Source organism: Colletotrichum phormii (genome assembly GCF_030913505.1).
Source record: "Colletotrichum phormii strain CBS 102054 chromosome Unknown BDP81scaffold_9, whole genome shotgun sequence".
Classification (NCBI taxonomy): domain Eukaryota; kingdom Fungi; phylum Ascomycota; class Sordariomycetes; order Glomerellales; family Glomerellaceae; genus Colletotrichum; species Colletotrichum phormii.
In genome coordinates this window covers 1693601-1710533 of record NW_026851451.1, presented here as the reverse complement: position 1 = coordinate 1710533, position 16933 = coordinate 1693601, and the positions used below count along the sequence as shown (strand labels likewise).

At 49.5% G+C, this 16933-nt stretch overlaps 4 protein-coding genes and 1 non-coding gene across 5 annotated transcripts; 3 read left to right on the top strand and 2 right to left on the bottom strand.

Annotated features, from left to right (window-relative positions):
- Nucleotides 1-2249: 2249 nt before the first annotated feature.
- Nucleotides 2250-4099, top strand: BDP81DRAFT_406299 (vitamin B6 photo-protection and homoeostasis-domain-containing protein; the record flags this gene model as incomplete). The annotated part of the gene is made up of 6 exons (XM_060588970.1): nt 2250-2408; nt 2509-2613; nt 2670-2733; nt 2839-3176; nt 3240-3284; nt 3347-4099. The coding sequence occupies 6 exons, from the start codon at nt 2250-2252 to the stop codon at nt 4097-4099; spliced, it is 1464 nt and encodes a 487-aa protein (XP_060446019.1).
- A 1390-nt stretch (nt 4100-5489) lies between these two features.
- BDP81DRAFT_481121 (alpha amylase) lies at nt 5490-7496 on the top strand (the record flags this gene model as incomplete). The annotated part of the gene is made up of 4 exons (XM_060594955.1): nt 5490-5526; nt 5641-6072; nt 6133-6731; nt 6783-7496. 4 exons carry the CDS (start codon nt 5490-5492, stop codon nt 7332-7334), a joined length of 1620 nt encoding a protein of 539 aa, XP_060446018.1. The 3' UTR covers nt 7335-7496.
- Nucleotides 7479-9850, bottom strand: BDP81DRAFT_427428 (uncharacterized protein). Its single transcript, XM_060590352.1, has 4 exons — nt 9430-9850; nt 8434-9373; nt 8144-8319; nt 7479-8080 (listed from the first exon to the last, which is right to left on the bottom strand). The coding sequence occupies exons 1-4, from the start codon at nt 9514-9516 to the stop codon at nt 7778-7780; spliced, it is 1506 nt and encodes a 501-aa protein (XP_060446017.1). The 5' UTR covers nt 9517-9850; the 3' UTR covers nt 7479-7777.
- Nucleotides 9851-12794: 2944 nt separating this feature from the next.
- On the bottom strand, nt 12795-12872 carry BDP81DRAFT_t162. Its single transcript has one exon. It is a non-coding gene; the product is annotated as a tRNA-Gln (tRNA).
- A 1952-nt stretch (nt 12873-14824) lies between these two features.
- Nucleotides 14825-16639, top strand: BDP81DRAFT_394076 (uncharacterized protein; the record flags this gene model as incomplete). Its single annotated transcript, XM_060587900.1, has 5 exons — nt 14825-15259; nt 15322-15447; nt 15551-16115; nt 16172-16529; nt 16606-16639. 5 exons carry the CDS (start codon nt 14825-14827, stop codon nt 16637-16639), a joined length of 1518 nt encoding a protein of 505 aa, XP_060446016.1.
- Between the last annotated feature and the right edge of the window lie 294 nt (nt 16640-16933).

Here is a 16933-nt window from a genome sequence, read left to right as displayed (position 1 = left end):
CTCATGTGGGCTGGCTTGAGGAAGCTCCGCGTGCCCCTCAACTGAAGTGAACGGAGCTCGCCCTTTAGAAGTAAGGCCTGCATATTGTCGTTGCGGAAGACCTGGAATCCGGAGGGCCGGAAGGTCGGAAGCTGAAAATCACTGCAGCAACACGGAGCGCAACACACCGGGATACCCACAATTCCCGTCTCCTGCGAGATGCTGCCCCGGCCGAAGCCGGAGGCGTTGATGTATCGTCGTGTGCTTCTACTGGAGTGCTCCAGCTGAATGCCTGGCACATTATCACTTGATGAAGTCACGATGATTGCTTACCCCTTAACCAGGAGGCCTTTTCTTACATGTACGCAGGCGAAATAACGCTCTTCGGAAATCACATTATCCAAAGCGTGTAAGCCAAGTCAGTCACAGGCCCTTTCAACCGTAGACTCGAATGATTAGAGTGAAACAGGTTTTCCGCGAACCGTCAACTCCCGCTTACTATGCACGAATAAGTTGGGTCCTTACTAACACGCCCAGGGGATACGGCTGGAACACGTATTCAGCTATTATAGCAGGATCTTGAAGCGAATACTGTTCAAGTTGAGTAGCGTTCCGTGCCGCCTTCAGCAGGGACTTCCCTAGCCTCCTTCTTCCGGTCCGGTGGGATGAAGATCTTGGCGGCTCGCAGGCCTGGAGGTGTAGCATTGTACAAGGAACAAGGTGGCATGCACACTCATAACGCTAACCTTCCCATCCGGATACAAGCTTTTCGGCACTGAAGCCCCCTGCCATAATTCCAATTTCGGCAAGTATAGTATTCGTATAATTTGCTGGGCTGGATGTCGCGAGAGTCATGTTGCTGACTGATTCTAGATGTTGGCCTCCATTCATGTAGCCACTTCAAGACGGCTCGAGGGTAGCCGACCGGACAAACAAGTTCTTCGAAGTGGACAACCATGGAAAAGAGTGCTTGAGTCAATACTCAAAGTGAAGTGGATGATTTTCCACCTTTATTGTCCCCACGGGAATCGTTTCCTAAATAGGCATGTTGGCATCGATAAGAATACGAATAGTAGAGTTTTCAACACACAAGTCAAATCGTCCAATTGACGGGCCTTAACACAACGGTCACTGCGCCTCATGATGCACGACAGCGGGGGAAAACGCGCCTTTCTGCGAGAACTGAGTTCTGTCACCCGGCTATCAAACCCACAAAGGCTGCAATCAGTTCTCTGACTTTTGGCAGCTTGACGATCCAGTTCACACAACCAACTATCCCAACCACAGAGTGCTGCGAAGTCCTAGAGAGATTTTCGCTGTCTTACGCGGTTCTCCACATCATCTTGGTGGTGAGAACGAAGCCAGAGATAGACCTGGAACTTGCTCAACCTCAAGTTCAGCCCTTCAAGGCGGAACAAGACAAATACGCGGAAGAAGGGAGCTGAATCCCAATCTGCATCCATAGGCTTACGTCGCCCTCCCCACCGGAATGAGCCTCAGCCGGAACGTCTCTAGAACCACTTCATCCCATATTTCGCGACGGGCTGGCCGTGGGTGGTTCGTCGCTGACATTTCGTGTCATTCGTACCGGGCCCGAGCTGATCTGAGTTGTATGCTGACGTTATATCCACTTTCTCGAGCAAGCCCGCAATCTGACGAAAAATCTCATCTTTTGAAACGATCTGCGGAGGGGCGAGATAAAAATGTTCAATGTTCTGAGGCACTCTGCGGTTGAGAGTTTATTGTTTTTTTACCCCAGCGGCCCATTCAGATCCCACACAGACACACACCTGCGCTCCGCTCCTATGACACCCAGTCCTGACATTGACTTGTCAACATAGGGCAGAAGGGGAACAATGACAGATCATCGAACATGTTTGACCCCAGGGGGCCAGACAAGGACGCGGCGGCTGCATAGCCCGGAAAGTTTCGTAGAGAGTCATTTATGGCCGTGTTTACATGTACTATTTGTTGTTCGCCGCTGATGGCAACGAACCAAAACGGTCCTCACACGCGCGCGAAATCTCCTGCAGTCCTCTTCGTATCCCCGTATCCGTTTCTTCTTCTTACCGGGAAAGGTCTCTGCCCATTTTCTTGCGTGCTTACTTTCTTCCTGCACGTCACGCCAGCCTCTTTGATCTCTCTGCTTTTCAATCTAATCTTCTTTCACTCCAAAAAAAAAGGGACCCAGCTCATCTTTTCTTTCCAAATCTCGAAAGTTCGAATCGAAACGTCCTTTCATCAACAACTTCCCAAGAGCGCGCTAGACCATGTCAACGGGCTCGACGCAAACCGTCCTAGAGACGCCGACGATGCTGAGGAAGAGATCAGGCTTTCTAGTTCTTGCCGAATATGACAAAGCCGGAGCCCTCAAGACCAAGTATATCGAGTCGGCTCCGATTGCCGGATCATCTAGGGTTGATCTCACGGTAAGCTCCGCGAACAACATGGAGGACCTACTCCTTCCATTGATGTCCTGAAGGAAGACAAGAAGAGAGTTTGCATGTGATCTGACACTCATTTGCGTAGCTCCCACCCAAGAGAAAGAAGCCTTGCCAAGAGCTTCTCGATATATTCTTGCCAGATGGCTACCCGCATAGCGTAACAGATGACTATGCTGAATATCAGATTTATGTGAGTAAACACCGATGCAGATCAGGGCGTGTCCAATCCAGCTTATACTCAAGTAGGACTCTCTTCAAGCTTTCGCTGGCACAATCGCCGGCATGATTTCATCGCGTGCTGTTTGGCAAGGTAAGAACTTCTCTGCGCTGCCCCGGCTAAAGCTGTCCTCCATCAGAAGTCGTTATGTGATTGCGTAGTGTGTTGTCACGTACTAAATTCTGATAACTCGAACAGGTCTTGGTGTTGGCGACTCATTAGCATCGCCAACCGGGGCTATGCTCATTCAAGTCACTCGAGAGTCCATGGGAAGACTCGCAACAATCACATTTGCTCATCTGTTTGCAACTTCTATCGAAGCAGAATGCAAGGCGTACCGCATGGCCTGTGACCTGTTGACTGACACAGCAATGGTTCTCGACTGTGCATCTCCGTATTTCCCGCAGGAAGCCAGGTTCATGGTTCTCTGTCTCTCCAGCATCTTGTATTCCGCATCCGGCGTCGTTGGGAACGCATCAAAAAGCAGTCTCAGTGGCCACTTTGCCAAGTGGAACAATTTGGGGGAGCTTAATGCTGTAAGTGTTGAGACTTATCACAATAAAGACGTATGCAAGATTGTGGTTGCTAACAGTACGTAGAAAGATGCCAGCCAAGAGACAGCCATTTCTCTGATAGGAATGCTTGTAAGTCGACCACAAAAATGCCCCCATCTCCGAGCGCACATTACTAACAGAGGCATACTTAGACGGGAACATGTCTGTTGTATTTCCTAACCGACGAGACACTATCATGGATCGTGCTCTTCATCCTACTGGGCGTCCACCTGCTTCTCAACTGGAGGGGCGTTCGAGCAGTACACTCACGTCAGCTGAATCGCCAACGCGCCAACATTGCTTTATCAGCATTGTTTTCGAAAGACGAAGTCCTCACACCTCTGAAGGTTTCCCAAAGAGAACTCATCTTCGAGAGGCGTGGGGGTGAGGTGTTCCGCTGGAACTCAGGGCCAGTGTTTGGCCACTGTAAGTACGGGGCACCCCTCAAGACCCTGCTTGAAGCCTTGGCCTCTGGGAAGAGCCACGAGATGTCGTTCCAACTTTCAAGTGTTGACCTGTACACACTGATGGACGTATTTGACGGCGAGCAGTACATTCTCTGGTGTCAAGTATCAGCCGCCTCCAATGATGCAGCCTCCAGAGTCAAGGTTGTGGTTGTCCTGAAAGAGGGCGTGACGCCGAGGTCACAGCTGAAAGCCTGGTTCCACGGTCTGTTGCTGGCCAGAAGATTGAGCGGACAGGAAGAGGCGAACTTGGTGCGAGCTGAATTCGATCAACAAGCAATGTTGGGCCACGTGGAGGAGAGTTTGCAAATCGCAAACGAAAAGTACGAGCTGTACGCGAGGAGACTGGCGTCTGTAGGCTGGAACATTGAGGTTCCCGTGCTGGAAACCCGGGCAGGCTCTCGCATTATTCGGGAACCTGACGAGATGAGATCGCACTGAGGTATTATCCCGTCGGCCGCAGGGGTTGAAGAGACGATCTGGATCTAGATAGGCTCGGGCAAACACACAACCGTTAGATTTGGTCTGAAGTTAAAACATGCAGCATAGCGTCACAGACATTTTCAATACTATCAGGTCTGCCTGAAAGAGCCATGTCTTACTTCTGTGAGATGCGTCTGATGATTTGCAGTACCTAAGGTAGCCCGTACAGGTAGATATGCCTGAATAGATCAGCAGATTACCACCTTGATGATGCATCCTGAGCCGGATGCGAACAACGTTTGAGACTTATTGCTGCAACCTAAAAGGATAACCCCAGAACTCCACGCGAACGACACGTGGAATTTTGAAAGTGTGTTGTGGGAACACCAAACACTGGCAGATGCGTAGTTGGCAGCGACAGCCCACACCACACCGATCAGAGCGGCCCAAATGTCTGCCGGCCCTTCTTTAGTTGTTCTCCCTTCCTTTTTGCATCATTTGAAATTGATAAGGTTATTCTGCTCATTAGACTTGACACTCTAACGTGCACGTAGGCCTCCCGGCTGTGCTTAACTTACGACAATGCAAATTAAGGTCGCTTTCGTGTTGGGGGGTTTTAGGGGTCTTTACGTTGTTAGTTTATGCTCAGGCCAATCTCGCTATCGGTAATTTGATGATCGTCTTGGTCCCGTCTGCGACGCTCATCAGTCCCGACACCCCGTTCAATCCGTCCCGGCTCCCTATGTTCCTGGTGTCAAGCGCTGCCGCGACTTGGCAAGCCAATGCGCCAAAACGCCATGGCGGTGACCGTGCTGGTCTCCGTCTACGTACTCCGTACGTTGTCAATGGCCGCATTGCTCACCATGTTGGCCCGACTCGTTCCGTGGCTGGGTTCCTTGGAAGGGGGCCAAGTTTTTGGGGGAAGGGATAAGTCGACCCGCTCGTATCAAATCTCGCATTCGAGAACGGATGCGACTCGTGAATGCGAACGCGAAGCGTACAGCCCCCAGACGACTCGCCAAACATCACCAAGCATTGTAATTCTGGAACGGCTGATGTATGAGACACGTGAGCTGACAATGTCTATGCCTTTCTGGACCCTTTGGAACCGTCACTGGACATCATTGGTCGAGCTCTCAACCCCGGGTTAGAGTGTTGGGTTGAGACGGTTCGGACATTGAAATTGTTCCTACTAGGGACATTAAACCTTGAAGCGCAAGCCACCGTACGGAGTACAAGGCACCGGGAGACATGTACGGATACGCAGTCCCGACCTTAACTTCGCGCCTCTTTAGGATTGCGTGTGCGTATAGATAAAGAGGGATGTCCGACCACCAAGCCGTATACATGACGACACATCATCCATTTCTTGACTTTTCCCCTTAGCTTCGTTTATCGTACAACAAAAATGAGAAACCCAACTACGGCTTCGCGGCCGAGCACCGGTCAGCCAATCAAGATTCGCATTAGAACTACAGAATTCTGGGCTGCTGAATTTCGAGCCAAGGAGGCATTGTTGCCCAGAAGCAAGTCATTTCACCAGCTTTCACCCCGTGTAGAAGTCAGACCTACGGAGACCCTTCCGCGGAGCAAGTCTCATCACCAATTGCCTCGCCCGGAGAGATCTGAAAACCCGGTGCAACTGCAAGCCTTCGAGTGGAATTTGCCCGCCGACCACAAGCACTGGCGACGGCTCCGGCGCGCATTGCCGGCACTGAGATCCGTTGGGGTGAATAGCCTATGGCTACCGCCCGGAAGCAAGGCCAAGGATCCCGAGAGTAACGGCTACGACATTTACGACGCCTGGGATCTAGGAGAGTTTGATCAAAAGGGCTCAGTACCCACAAAATGGGGGAGCAAGGGAGACCTTGTGTTTTTGGCGGCGGACGCGGAGCACCATGGCATTGGGCTCGTCTGGGACGCTATTCACAACCATCGCGCCTATGCTGACGGAACTGAGATGATAAAAGTTGTCGAGGCTGATCCACGTGGTAAGCTTTATCTATCATATTCCGCTATTGTTAGTCCTCGACTGCTTACACACGCTTTAGATAGACGGAGAGACATCACGGATGTTTATGAGATTGAGTCATGGACTAAATTCGACTACAAAGCTAGAGGGGGGAAGTACAGCAAGTTCAAATACAACAAGTCGCATTTCAACGGCACAGACTGGAACCAGCAAAACAAGAAACGCGCCATCTACAGGTTCGTAGAAGAAGGCAAGAACTGGCACCAAGACGTCGGCGACCTCCAAGGGAACGCCGACTACCTGATGCTCGAGAACCTCGACTACACCAACCCCGAGGTCGTCAAGGAGCAGCATCAGTGGGGCAAGTGGATTGTGGATGAGCTCGGGCTCAAAGGCTTCCGCGTGGATGCCGTACAGCACATCTCATGGAACTTCATCAGCAAATGGGCCGAGCACTTGAGGAAGCCAGCAAATCGCAATGATCTAATGTTTATTGGAGAGTTCTGGCACGGAGACGTGCGCGTCTTGAACAATTGGTTGGAGCACATGCCGTCATTCTTCAGCCTCTACGATGTGCCTCTCATGTACCACATCGAAAGATTGTCATGGCACCGTGACACCGACTTGAGACAGGTGTTCAAAGACACGCTGGTGGAGCAACGGCCAAACAATGCTGTCGTAAGTCTGTTGAATTTTCACAAATTTGATCTCCTTAATAACAATTTACAGACATTCATTCGCAATCACGACACCCAGAAGGGTCAGCAAATGGACACTCCGATCTGCAAGGAGTTCATGCCCTTTGCCTACTCCATGATTCTTCTAAGACGCGATGGTCACCCATGTGTCTTCTTCGGTGATCTGTACGGCATCGAGCTTACCCATCCCGAAGCGCCTATCCAAGACCTTCCCAACCTTCTGTTGGCCCGAAAGCTTTACGCTTACGGAGAGCAACAAGACTATTTTGAGCGGCCCGACTGCATCGGATGGGTCAGACGCGGAACTGAAGAGAGACCCGCCGGTATGGCCGTCGTCATGAGCTGGACACAGGCTGAACACACCGATACTCGGTTGTCGATGTCAGTTGGTGTCGACCACGCCGGGGAAACCTGGACCGATGTTCTCGGAATGGAGTCGGCCGCAGTCACGATTGAAGAGAACGGCATGGGCTCTTTCCACTGCCCGAAGAACAAGATGGCTTGTTTCGTGAATGCTGACGCTAAGGGGAGAAAGAGGTTCCCAGTCAAGTTCGACTCTGACTTTCACAGCCTTATTGCATAGAGCGATCACGGCACGAGACTTGAGAACATAGAGAAAGCACAAAATCACTGTAGTATAGACATTTCTTTTTACACATTTTGGTAGCATTTATCAGCGGATAGCCTAGATCATACCCTCATCAATATTCTACTTACCCTTCACTCCTCGCATTGATAGTACGTAGTATTGACCGAATGGTTTATCTACTTCTGTTTGCAAAGATGCTTAGAAGCGATGGTGACTTCAACCTTGACCCTTTCCAGAATGGCCTTCGGCTGTTGAACAATACTGACAAGTGTGGAGTCAGAATACTTCGCGTCCACCAAGTATCAAATTGAAAGTTCTACAAGGTAATGAGAATTATTTGGGAGGATGATATCTGGTCATGGAGCGTAAGTACACGATTCAAAGCCCATCTACATGACACTCAAGACTGCGAGACCAAAAGGCCTTCTACACTGGAGCTAGCCATGTCCGGAGTGTTTGCTGCAGCAATCAAATATCCTGCTCATTGCCAGATACCATTCCCTTACTACTTCACATATAGAAGTGAGTACAATCGTAAACCAGCTCCGAAAGCTTGCAACCTCGATCAAAAATGCAACCACCCATGCTGCAATGGAAAGAAAGAAGCTGTGGGGAATTACGTCTGCAAAGATAAGAGCCCAAAGCATAAGTCCAGCCGCATAAGGAACCAGCAACAGTAAAAGTAAGCTAGCCGAAGTCTCAGATGCTTGCGGGAGCTGATCTGGTTCTTCCATCGGCGGCTAATCGTTGAGGTCAGCCAAGCCCGTGCTTAACACGAAATCGCACGCGAAGCGACAACTTACAACAGTAGGAACCTCTGATGGGGACTGATTTCCCGGGGCTTGGCCCAAAGGCTGGCTGCCAGATGCATGGGAAGTCGGCAGCAAGTCCCTGCGATCTGAGGCATTGGTCTCAAGTGTATGCAAAGAAATTGCGTCTTCGAGATCTTGGGGAGGTACTCCATTATATGCAGTAGCAGCTGGGGGTTACGAGTGTTAGTCGGCGAGTTTGAGTCTACCAGCCGCTGGGACCCGTAACTTATAGGTACTTCTTCTTCAGTCATTCAACCGACCAAAAACCAGGGTCTACTTACTTGAGTATGCCTCGAGGGCCGTGATGAGCGGGAGAGCCAAAAGAAACAGAGGTACAAGCTGCCCGAAATTTGGCTTAATGGCACCAAGTTTCAAATTCGCATCATTGAAGAACTCGAGGAGATTAGCTGTCCCGAATGTAAAGTAGAACAACAGCCACACAATCTCCCAGAGAAAGCTAGATCTGACATCTGCCAGCCTTTTGTTCTCAGCCGAAGCCAGAATACGAAATTTTGCTGCGGATTCAGGCCCAAAAAAGGCTTGTATAGAGCGACGCTGCCAAAAGTCATTTTCGTACCGGGCTGACGGGCAGTACAGTTGTAGAAGTCTTTGGACGTAGCCAGATATGAGGATATAAGTTAGTACTGATAAGTTGAAGATTATGATGATCTCGTCAGAAAAGAAGACATAGTTAGGCCTTTCTCGATCAATCAGCTTGAAGTGCTTTCTTGCACATTTGACCGAAACGTGACGGTTAAAGCGAAAGGTAACCGAGTCCGAGATGGTCATGCAACCGATCATCATGGCCAGGAATGCAACCATGAGGATGGTTCGGAATAACCTTAGCCGTTTATGTTTGTCAAAGTAGTCCCATAAAACTGTGAGTGAACACAGATGCGTGATGCATGAGAAGTATCCGAGTCGAGTTGCAATTTGAAACGAGTACACCGAGAAGGTCTCATCCAGGTCATTTACTCCCGCGAATATCAAAATAGTTGCCAGCATGAGGGCCATGCCAGTGACTAGTTGCTGATCACTTAGTGATAGCATGAAGGACTCAAAAGCCTTGATGCGTTGTTCCCGGTCGGGCGACGATGACCCTCTGGAATGAATAATATCGTCTATTGGGTTGTATCGGTTCTCGGGTAGCGCCTTTGTCGCATATGCAACAATGATGGCTATCATGTTCATGATGATTGAAAAACAAAAGGATGAGATAATCTATCCGAGATTAGCATCAGTTGAAAAGCCAACACACGCACCTCGTAGAATCTTACTCCCCAGCCCGTTACGTCGGGATCAGGCACATTTTCCTCCATCATTCGTTCGCAATAACATCCCTTGACCAAATAATCAGTCTCCATCTTGCTAAACACTTCCACCCAGTCCAATGGATGATTTTAGTTTGATGGCCGTTGGCTGAAGTATTTGATATCGTCGGGCGGCAGTCTGAGAGAGGTGAGAACATTGGGATCGCAGGCTCGGCTAGGATATTACGGACGAGGAATCGACGAATTTAAGGGATAGTGGCTCGGTTTGCAACCCATTCTTCGGTACCAGGCGGCCATTGCCAGGCTACAGTGCCGCAAGCTTTAAGCGTCGTATCCTGTGGTCCAAATGTGACGCAGAGGCTAGATCTAAACGGTTACAAGACATGCTGGTGGGCAAAACGAGTCTGCCAAAGTTGATGTGAACAGCGAATAGGAATCACGCGCTTATGTATCAGAGCTGGAAAACTCCAAATCGAGTACACTTTGAGTGAATGTGGCTGAATCTATCGAGAACTTGCAGTCTAGCTGCATACACAGATGGCGATAACTGCTTATCAGATGGGCTACCTCCATCTCGACGTCCTGTGGCTATGCCCTTGGGTGGTTGCCTTGTCTGCCACTTTTTGGCAGCCACTCAAGGCGCCTAAGACAGATGACGTGGAACGGGACAAAAGCCCGCCTCACTTCTTGCGTCAAGGTCGGCAAAGACCGAGATTGTCCCAGCCAGCTGAAGGGGGCTGGTGCGGCGCATGCATGTCAGGCCTTGATCAAATTTCAGCTCCCCTCTCTGCCGTTTGGTCACACGCGCATGAATGATGTTGGACATTCGGCTCAAGCACAACACCAAAGACGTATTAAATCAAATACGCAAGATTATTACCATGACATTTGAACAATTAGATTAGAGATCGTGTTTGTTCAACCTTGTTAAATAGAAGGATCAATGGCATCGCTTGATACCCACTTCGCTCATCATGTCCTTGTTCCGGCAAATCTAGTAGCGACTAGCCACAGGCAGGGGTTACTGATCTCAAGTGCCTAAACTTTTCGTCCATTCAGCCCCAAGCAACGACTTGATCCGCTGTGCACCGCGCCACACTCGTTATGGGTTGCTAACTTACGTTCGTCACCATAAGTTCGACTGGTTTTCCTACAGAAGTATCCCACGATCTTTTGTCTCAGTAAGTCAGTGTATATGTGTGATCGCTTGGCCAGGAAAGGCAGATTTGTTCTTAGATTGTTTACGAAATAGAATCTCAAGTACTGTCTCTAGAACATCTTGAAACCTCTACCCGTTGAAGTGCACCTACACACATGTAAGTTCACCGGTCTCAACCCCTGAATCCTGATGCGAGTAGCTAGATAAGGCTCCCGTATCTTACGGAGAACTATGCTACCGCACCGCTTTTTATTCTGTCTTTTTTTTATGGATTCAAGTAACCCAAAGAATGTAAGATCAGGCAAAAAAATTTGTTCCGCTTCTCTGATTACTTTCCATGATGCAAAGGTCAATTAGATTGAGCATTCCTTCAATGCTTCGACAGCGCCGGTGATGCGCCGTTCCAGAACCTCAAGTCCAATCATGATTTGCACATCCGAAAATTGTAGATATAACGTGTCCTTCTTTTAGAACTGGAAACTAAGGACGATGATCGCTCTGGGCGTAAGCTGACATTGAGTGTGACGCAACCCTAACATGAGTTTGTGACTGCAGCCATCTTCGAACAGAACATCGCCATATTACTGGTCGCCTGTTCATCGTTACACAGCCTTTCTCAATCTCTTAATGAGCGCAGGTCCCTGTTCATAACCCTGGGTTATTCTTCTACTAGCTTTTCTGCTCAAGAAACTTCTCTTTAACCCATTTGGTGAGGGGATGGGACTAGTCTCAAGCACTTATCATTCCCAGATACCTAAGGTATCCCATCGGGTGCGGATGGACAGCACTTTCGCCAAGACCACGAAATACCCACTGTTTACCCACTATTGCCCCGCATTTAAAGGGGTACTTAACAGTACGTCATTTATCTCTATGCTCTTTACCTATTATCACCACTATTACTCCATTTTGATTAATGCTGCGATGTCTTCTAGTGATTCTATTACTTCTGTACGTAGTTGTATAGTAGTTGAGATCCTTCCTGAAGACCTTACTGCTGCCTGTAATCCAGACTGTACGCCAGAGCGCTGTGACGTAGCAACAGTCCGGCCCCACGAACCTCCTGCTACCGAGCATGGTTTTCCGGGCTCTTTCCGGCCGTTTGACGTGCTAGCCCGGGCCCAAGAGGTACAGTAGCTGCTGGAAAGCCCGCTGGACCTCTTTATAATATGTTCCGCAGAGCCTCGTGGAGTAGTGGGCCTAGTGGACGAATGCGGCGCCGTTATTTAAGGAGGGCCTTAGGGCTAGAACGTCTAGAGTGAATTCATGGCGGCAGACTTTAGTAGATGAGATCTACCTCTTCCTAGGGATCTTATTATATATAGGGATCCATAGGGAATCTAGATTATTAACCTATTGGTTAACCTAGCAGGAGAGGGAGGATCCTATCTACCTATTTATACGGTTTATATCCCAGGACCGTTTCTAATTACTATTCCAGCGACTACGGATATTTAACATAGCTAAATTCTAGCCTAGCCAGCCTAGCCAGCCCAGCCAGGGCCGGGGCTGGCGCTAGCGCCGGGCCTAAGATTAAATGCCAGATGTATACCGGAAGGTTAACTAGTGGTCAGCCTACATCCAAGAGACTGGACTCCTTTTATATACCTGGTTCAGACTTTACAGTTGATGAGGCTATGGTCCGATTTACAGGTCGATCTTTTGAGACAACGACGATTCCAACGAAGCCTATCCTAACTGGCTATAAGATCTGGATCCTTGCCCAGTCTGGCTACTGTATACGGTGGCTGTGGCATGTGCATTTGTTTGTTTGTTATATCTAACGCCGTGGCGGCAAGGGCGCAGCCGCCCTTGCGGCCGACCTCCCGAAGGGTATATGGCGTGGAGAGCCGTCGCCCTATAACTATTGCTAGATACAGTTCAAATCGTCCTCCAAATCGTGCCTATGGCTACTATGCGTTCTATCTGTCCCTGGTTCCCGCTGGTGCCCCAGTTCCATTCTTGAATTTTGCGGCTTAAGGCCGGATATGTCTGGAGAGGGCGGCCTGCCGAAACAGGCCCCTCATACATGTTCTGATTTGTACAAGACCATTCCTGCCCCAGTACTAGGTTAACGACGTGTACTCGCCGCATATCCACTTTTTCTTGGTCGGAGGGTGTGGATATGAGAAAACCCTGGCGAGGGCCCGGAAAGGGTCCTAGGCCCTGCATTGGGCTCTGCCCTACCCTTCCCACAGGTAGTTAAAGCAGTTGCCGGCGGCAGGAATCGAACCAGCGACCTCTGGGCTCCAGAGGCCTTGCCAGGTGTATGCCACTACACCACGCCGGCTGTGGCATGTGCATGGAAAGGGCCTATACGCATTAGTCCCTCAGGCCCAGCCAGCCCAGCTGGCTGGGCTGGCTGCTGGAAAGTTGGCTCTGTTGATACCAACACAGCATGTAGTAACTACCCTTGTTTCCCTACTTCTAGCTGCAACCTACCATGTATTTCTTGATAACCTCTTTACTTCTATACGTCTCTTTCGTACCTTACGGAACCAACAGGTTAGAGCTTCTAGTACTTGCCGAAAGGATAGTGGGATAGATAAGATCTAGTTAATAAGAAAGAGACTAAAGGAGGGGATATCCCCTAGGGTAAAGTACACTATATCCCTACTTTTAATGAGGAGGTAAGCTACCAGCCTAGCCTAGCCTAGCCTACCTAGCTAACTAGTAAATAGGTTAACCAGTTTACCTGGAAGGATAATGCCCTTGTACTATTCCTATCAACTGTCTTCCAGAACGGCGAGGAGGTTGTTCGCAGCCGCCGCCGCCCAGCTGGGAATTCCACTGCTAAGAGGGCTGCCCGGCAAGTCTTTGGCCCAGACGTCCGCAAGGACCTACCAATCCCTAGGGCAATTAATGAATACAACCACAAGATGAATGGGGTTGATATAAGTGACCAGATGAGGTCCTATTATCACTATAGCCACCCTGTTCGTCGAGGGGGCTAGCAGTCAATTGCCTGGAATTTCCTGCTGGAAGTGGTAGTTATAAATAGCTTCCTACTGCAGCTCTGGGGCAGCCCTAGGTAGCAAAAGGTGAAAACCCACTACCAATGGCGGCAGCTGCTTGCAGCCCAGCTTATTCAACAGTTTAGACCATTAGCAGGTGGGCAAAGATGTTACGGCCAGCTAGTCGTAGGGGTAGTTTGCAGAAGTTGAGGCTGCGGAACTGGTAACAGTAATCGTAGTCGTGGAATAGTTTCAAGGAAACTATGTCTGTCAATCGTAAGGGCAGGTAAGGCTTCGGTGATCAATCGTAGTCTTGTCAAGGTAGTAGCTGAAAGCGGATGTTAATCCTGATACGAAGTTAATTGCTGAAGAAGCTATGGGAAGTCTGTCCTAGAGCCCGGCTCGAGTCCATCCTATATACAAGTCCTGATCCTGAACATATCCTTTGTTGCCTGATCACCATGTTCGTTGGTGATCACTAAGTGGATACTGGTGAGCGCTCACTTTGGGTGATCACTGTGATCACCTTATCGTGTGCTCACTTTCCTTATCGTCACGTGACTTGTTCCATAGTTCTTCCGTTCCATGAGGAGTCACCTGAGTTCCCGGATTCTCTGCGTATATCAGGTAGATAGCCGCTGCAGGCCTGTGGGGCGGGCCCCCTGGCCTTGTTATGTGACGGTTAGTCAGGGTGGCCAGCGGAATATGCATATGTGAGTGAGCAGAAAAGAGCGTCTATTCGTACTAAAGAGTGGATGGAATCACCACAGGCTTGTGGGCCTAATGCTATCCTAATAAGTCTTGCAGAGCTAGGACCAGGTGGAAATGACAGTCTGGCCTGTTTCGTGATGGTCAGACCATTCCGAATGGGTTATGTCCATGACTCGCGTAGAAGCATGCATGGATTCTGTCATTATGCATGTTGGGTTGTAACACTATAGATAAAAAGAATACCTTTATTCTATAAGAACAGCATAGGAAGGGATTAAGAAAGGTATCTTCACCTTATACTTATTATAGTAATAGAAAGGCTTTAAAGGAGATATTTTAAAATATCATTGCTCGACAACGACGGCAGACAACTCGAAAGGGCTGCTTAGATTATAATATACCGTTATATATCAGTAAAGATTACTAGTACCTCTGGCACACCCAAATTTTATAGGAAATAGAGGTACTGCAGCCCTATTGGTTAGCCTAATAGATTTACAAGCCCTTATTGGCTCTACCCCGCCCTTGGGCCTTGGCGAAAGTGCTGTCCATCCGCACCCGATGGGATAGCGACAAAATGCAACACAGTTCTCATCTCAACTCGTTGTCTTCGATGGTTCACAGACCAGGCGGGCAACCAGTCTCTCCAAGTTCAAGTCGACGCACTTCGCTGGAATCCAACAGTAATTACCGTTTAGAACCCGAGGCCCAGCAATGTTTACCCGAGCTGGATGATGCTGCAACAGAAGACCTGGCATCTACGATAAGCGCTCCACGCTTTTCGACCGATGGCACGTCGAAGTACAATCGTGCCGCGGAAGACGACTCCGATGGCGCCGCACCAGAGGTTGACTTGCCGAACACAAGGTGCGGCTTTTTCATCATCTTGACAGATTGCGCCGCTGTTGCCCTTCCCTTGGGTCTTCTTGCCTTCGTTGTCATCGTTTGGCGTCTCGACGGTTCCGTGAGCACCGAAGACTCCCGCGAAGACTGGGGAAACGCAATCAGAATTGTAATCACAAATTTTCCCTACATGAACGTAATCCAGGAGATGATATTGACAATCTGATATAGCTCGCTACCGTTTTCCCCATCCTCTTTGCGTCAGTTGTCGGTCGTTTGACATACGAAGCGGCACCCTGGAAGCTAGAAACCGGCACGACCCTCGGCTCTCTTGAGCAGTTCATAGGCAGCCGCACAGTAGGCGCCACTTTACTTAACCTGATACAACTTCGATCATTCAACATCGTGGGCGCTTTCACCTTTGGGTACTCAATAAATCTTGAGAATGATGTCGTCGCAGACCGCCTCGGACAACATAAACACGAGCATGACGTACTTTGACACCAACGCGAAGAGTCAGGCCGTACTGTGGGCAACATGGGTGGGGTTCTCATACTCAACCTCCATGGCAAGCTTCCGGCCGATGTCAACGTTGTATAACACCCTTATCTCAATGCCCGAGGGAATCAAGGCAGATGCTATGGATATTTGGGGCAACGTCAAGATACCTTTCCTGAAGCACCTAGACACAGATGCTTGGTTGGATTTTGATCGAGATCTCAACGTGAATGAGTACTCGTCTTTGGCCGGGATCCCTCTTAACAGCATTGGGATTGGGAACACCGTATTTTCGCTGGAGTCCAGCTACATCAAACTAGACTGCTCAGCTGTTGAAAGCCGTGCCATGGAGCTAGGGGATGACGATCCCCTGAAAGAGACGGTATATAATGAAGAGCTGTCAGGCGCTGCTGTGGCTGTCGACAGCAATCACACAAAATCAGCAAAGTTGCCCAATGGTACATGGCACGGATACGACTACACAAGAAACACTACCGGGCTAGATTCGACTTGGATTTTGGCACTTGGTAGATTCGTAGACCGAATATGTCCATGCAACCTGCCGATGATCCAACCGGAACAGGCGTTGGGCCACTGCATGACCGCGCTGAGGAAATGCACCGGCCCATCTTGTTTCAAAATGAGCAGGACATCAAGGCCGATCCGACGACTTTACTCTTCGAAAGCATATTCCCTCCACAAGAATTCCACACAGGCTGTTCGGCAAAGAGCCGCTGCAGGGTAACTCAGGAGTACGTCGAGTCCCGCGTCAACTGTACCCGCACCACACCCACCGGCAAACATGACTGCACCGTCGTAGCCCAGCGACAATCTCAGAAGCAAAATGCTCCCGGAGACATATCACAGCTATCGTTTCCCGCCTTTTTTGACTTTGTCTCTCGCGAGCTCCCGCTCTCCATCGGAGGCTCCACGGCTTACAAGTCAGAATTCTCACTCTACCATCTCGCTGACCCAGGGCTTCGGCACCTGAGGGGCGAAGACTACTGCATCATACAGAATGTTACAGCCAAGGATATGGGAATTCGACTAAGCCAGCTCCTCAATACCTACCTATTAATAAGCCAGCTTTCATTCGAGATTGCAGAATGGGACGCGGAAAAATCAACGTTCGGAACCAAGATCTCGGTTAAGACAGAAACAAGCACCCCTGTTATCAAATTTCAGATTTCCCCGTTGTGGTTGATACTCTTCTTCGTCGCGAGTATCGTGCTTCTTGCAGCTGGTATCTCGAGCGTTGTTCTCAAACACTGGACGCGCGGGCCAGAAGTCCTTGGGTACGCTTCTACTGTGTTGCGAGATTCGAAATTCTTTGATGTGCCAAGAA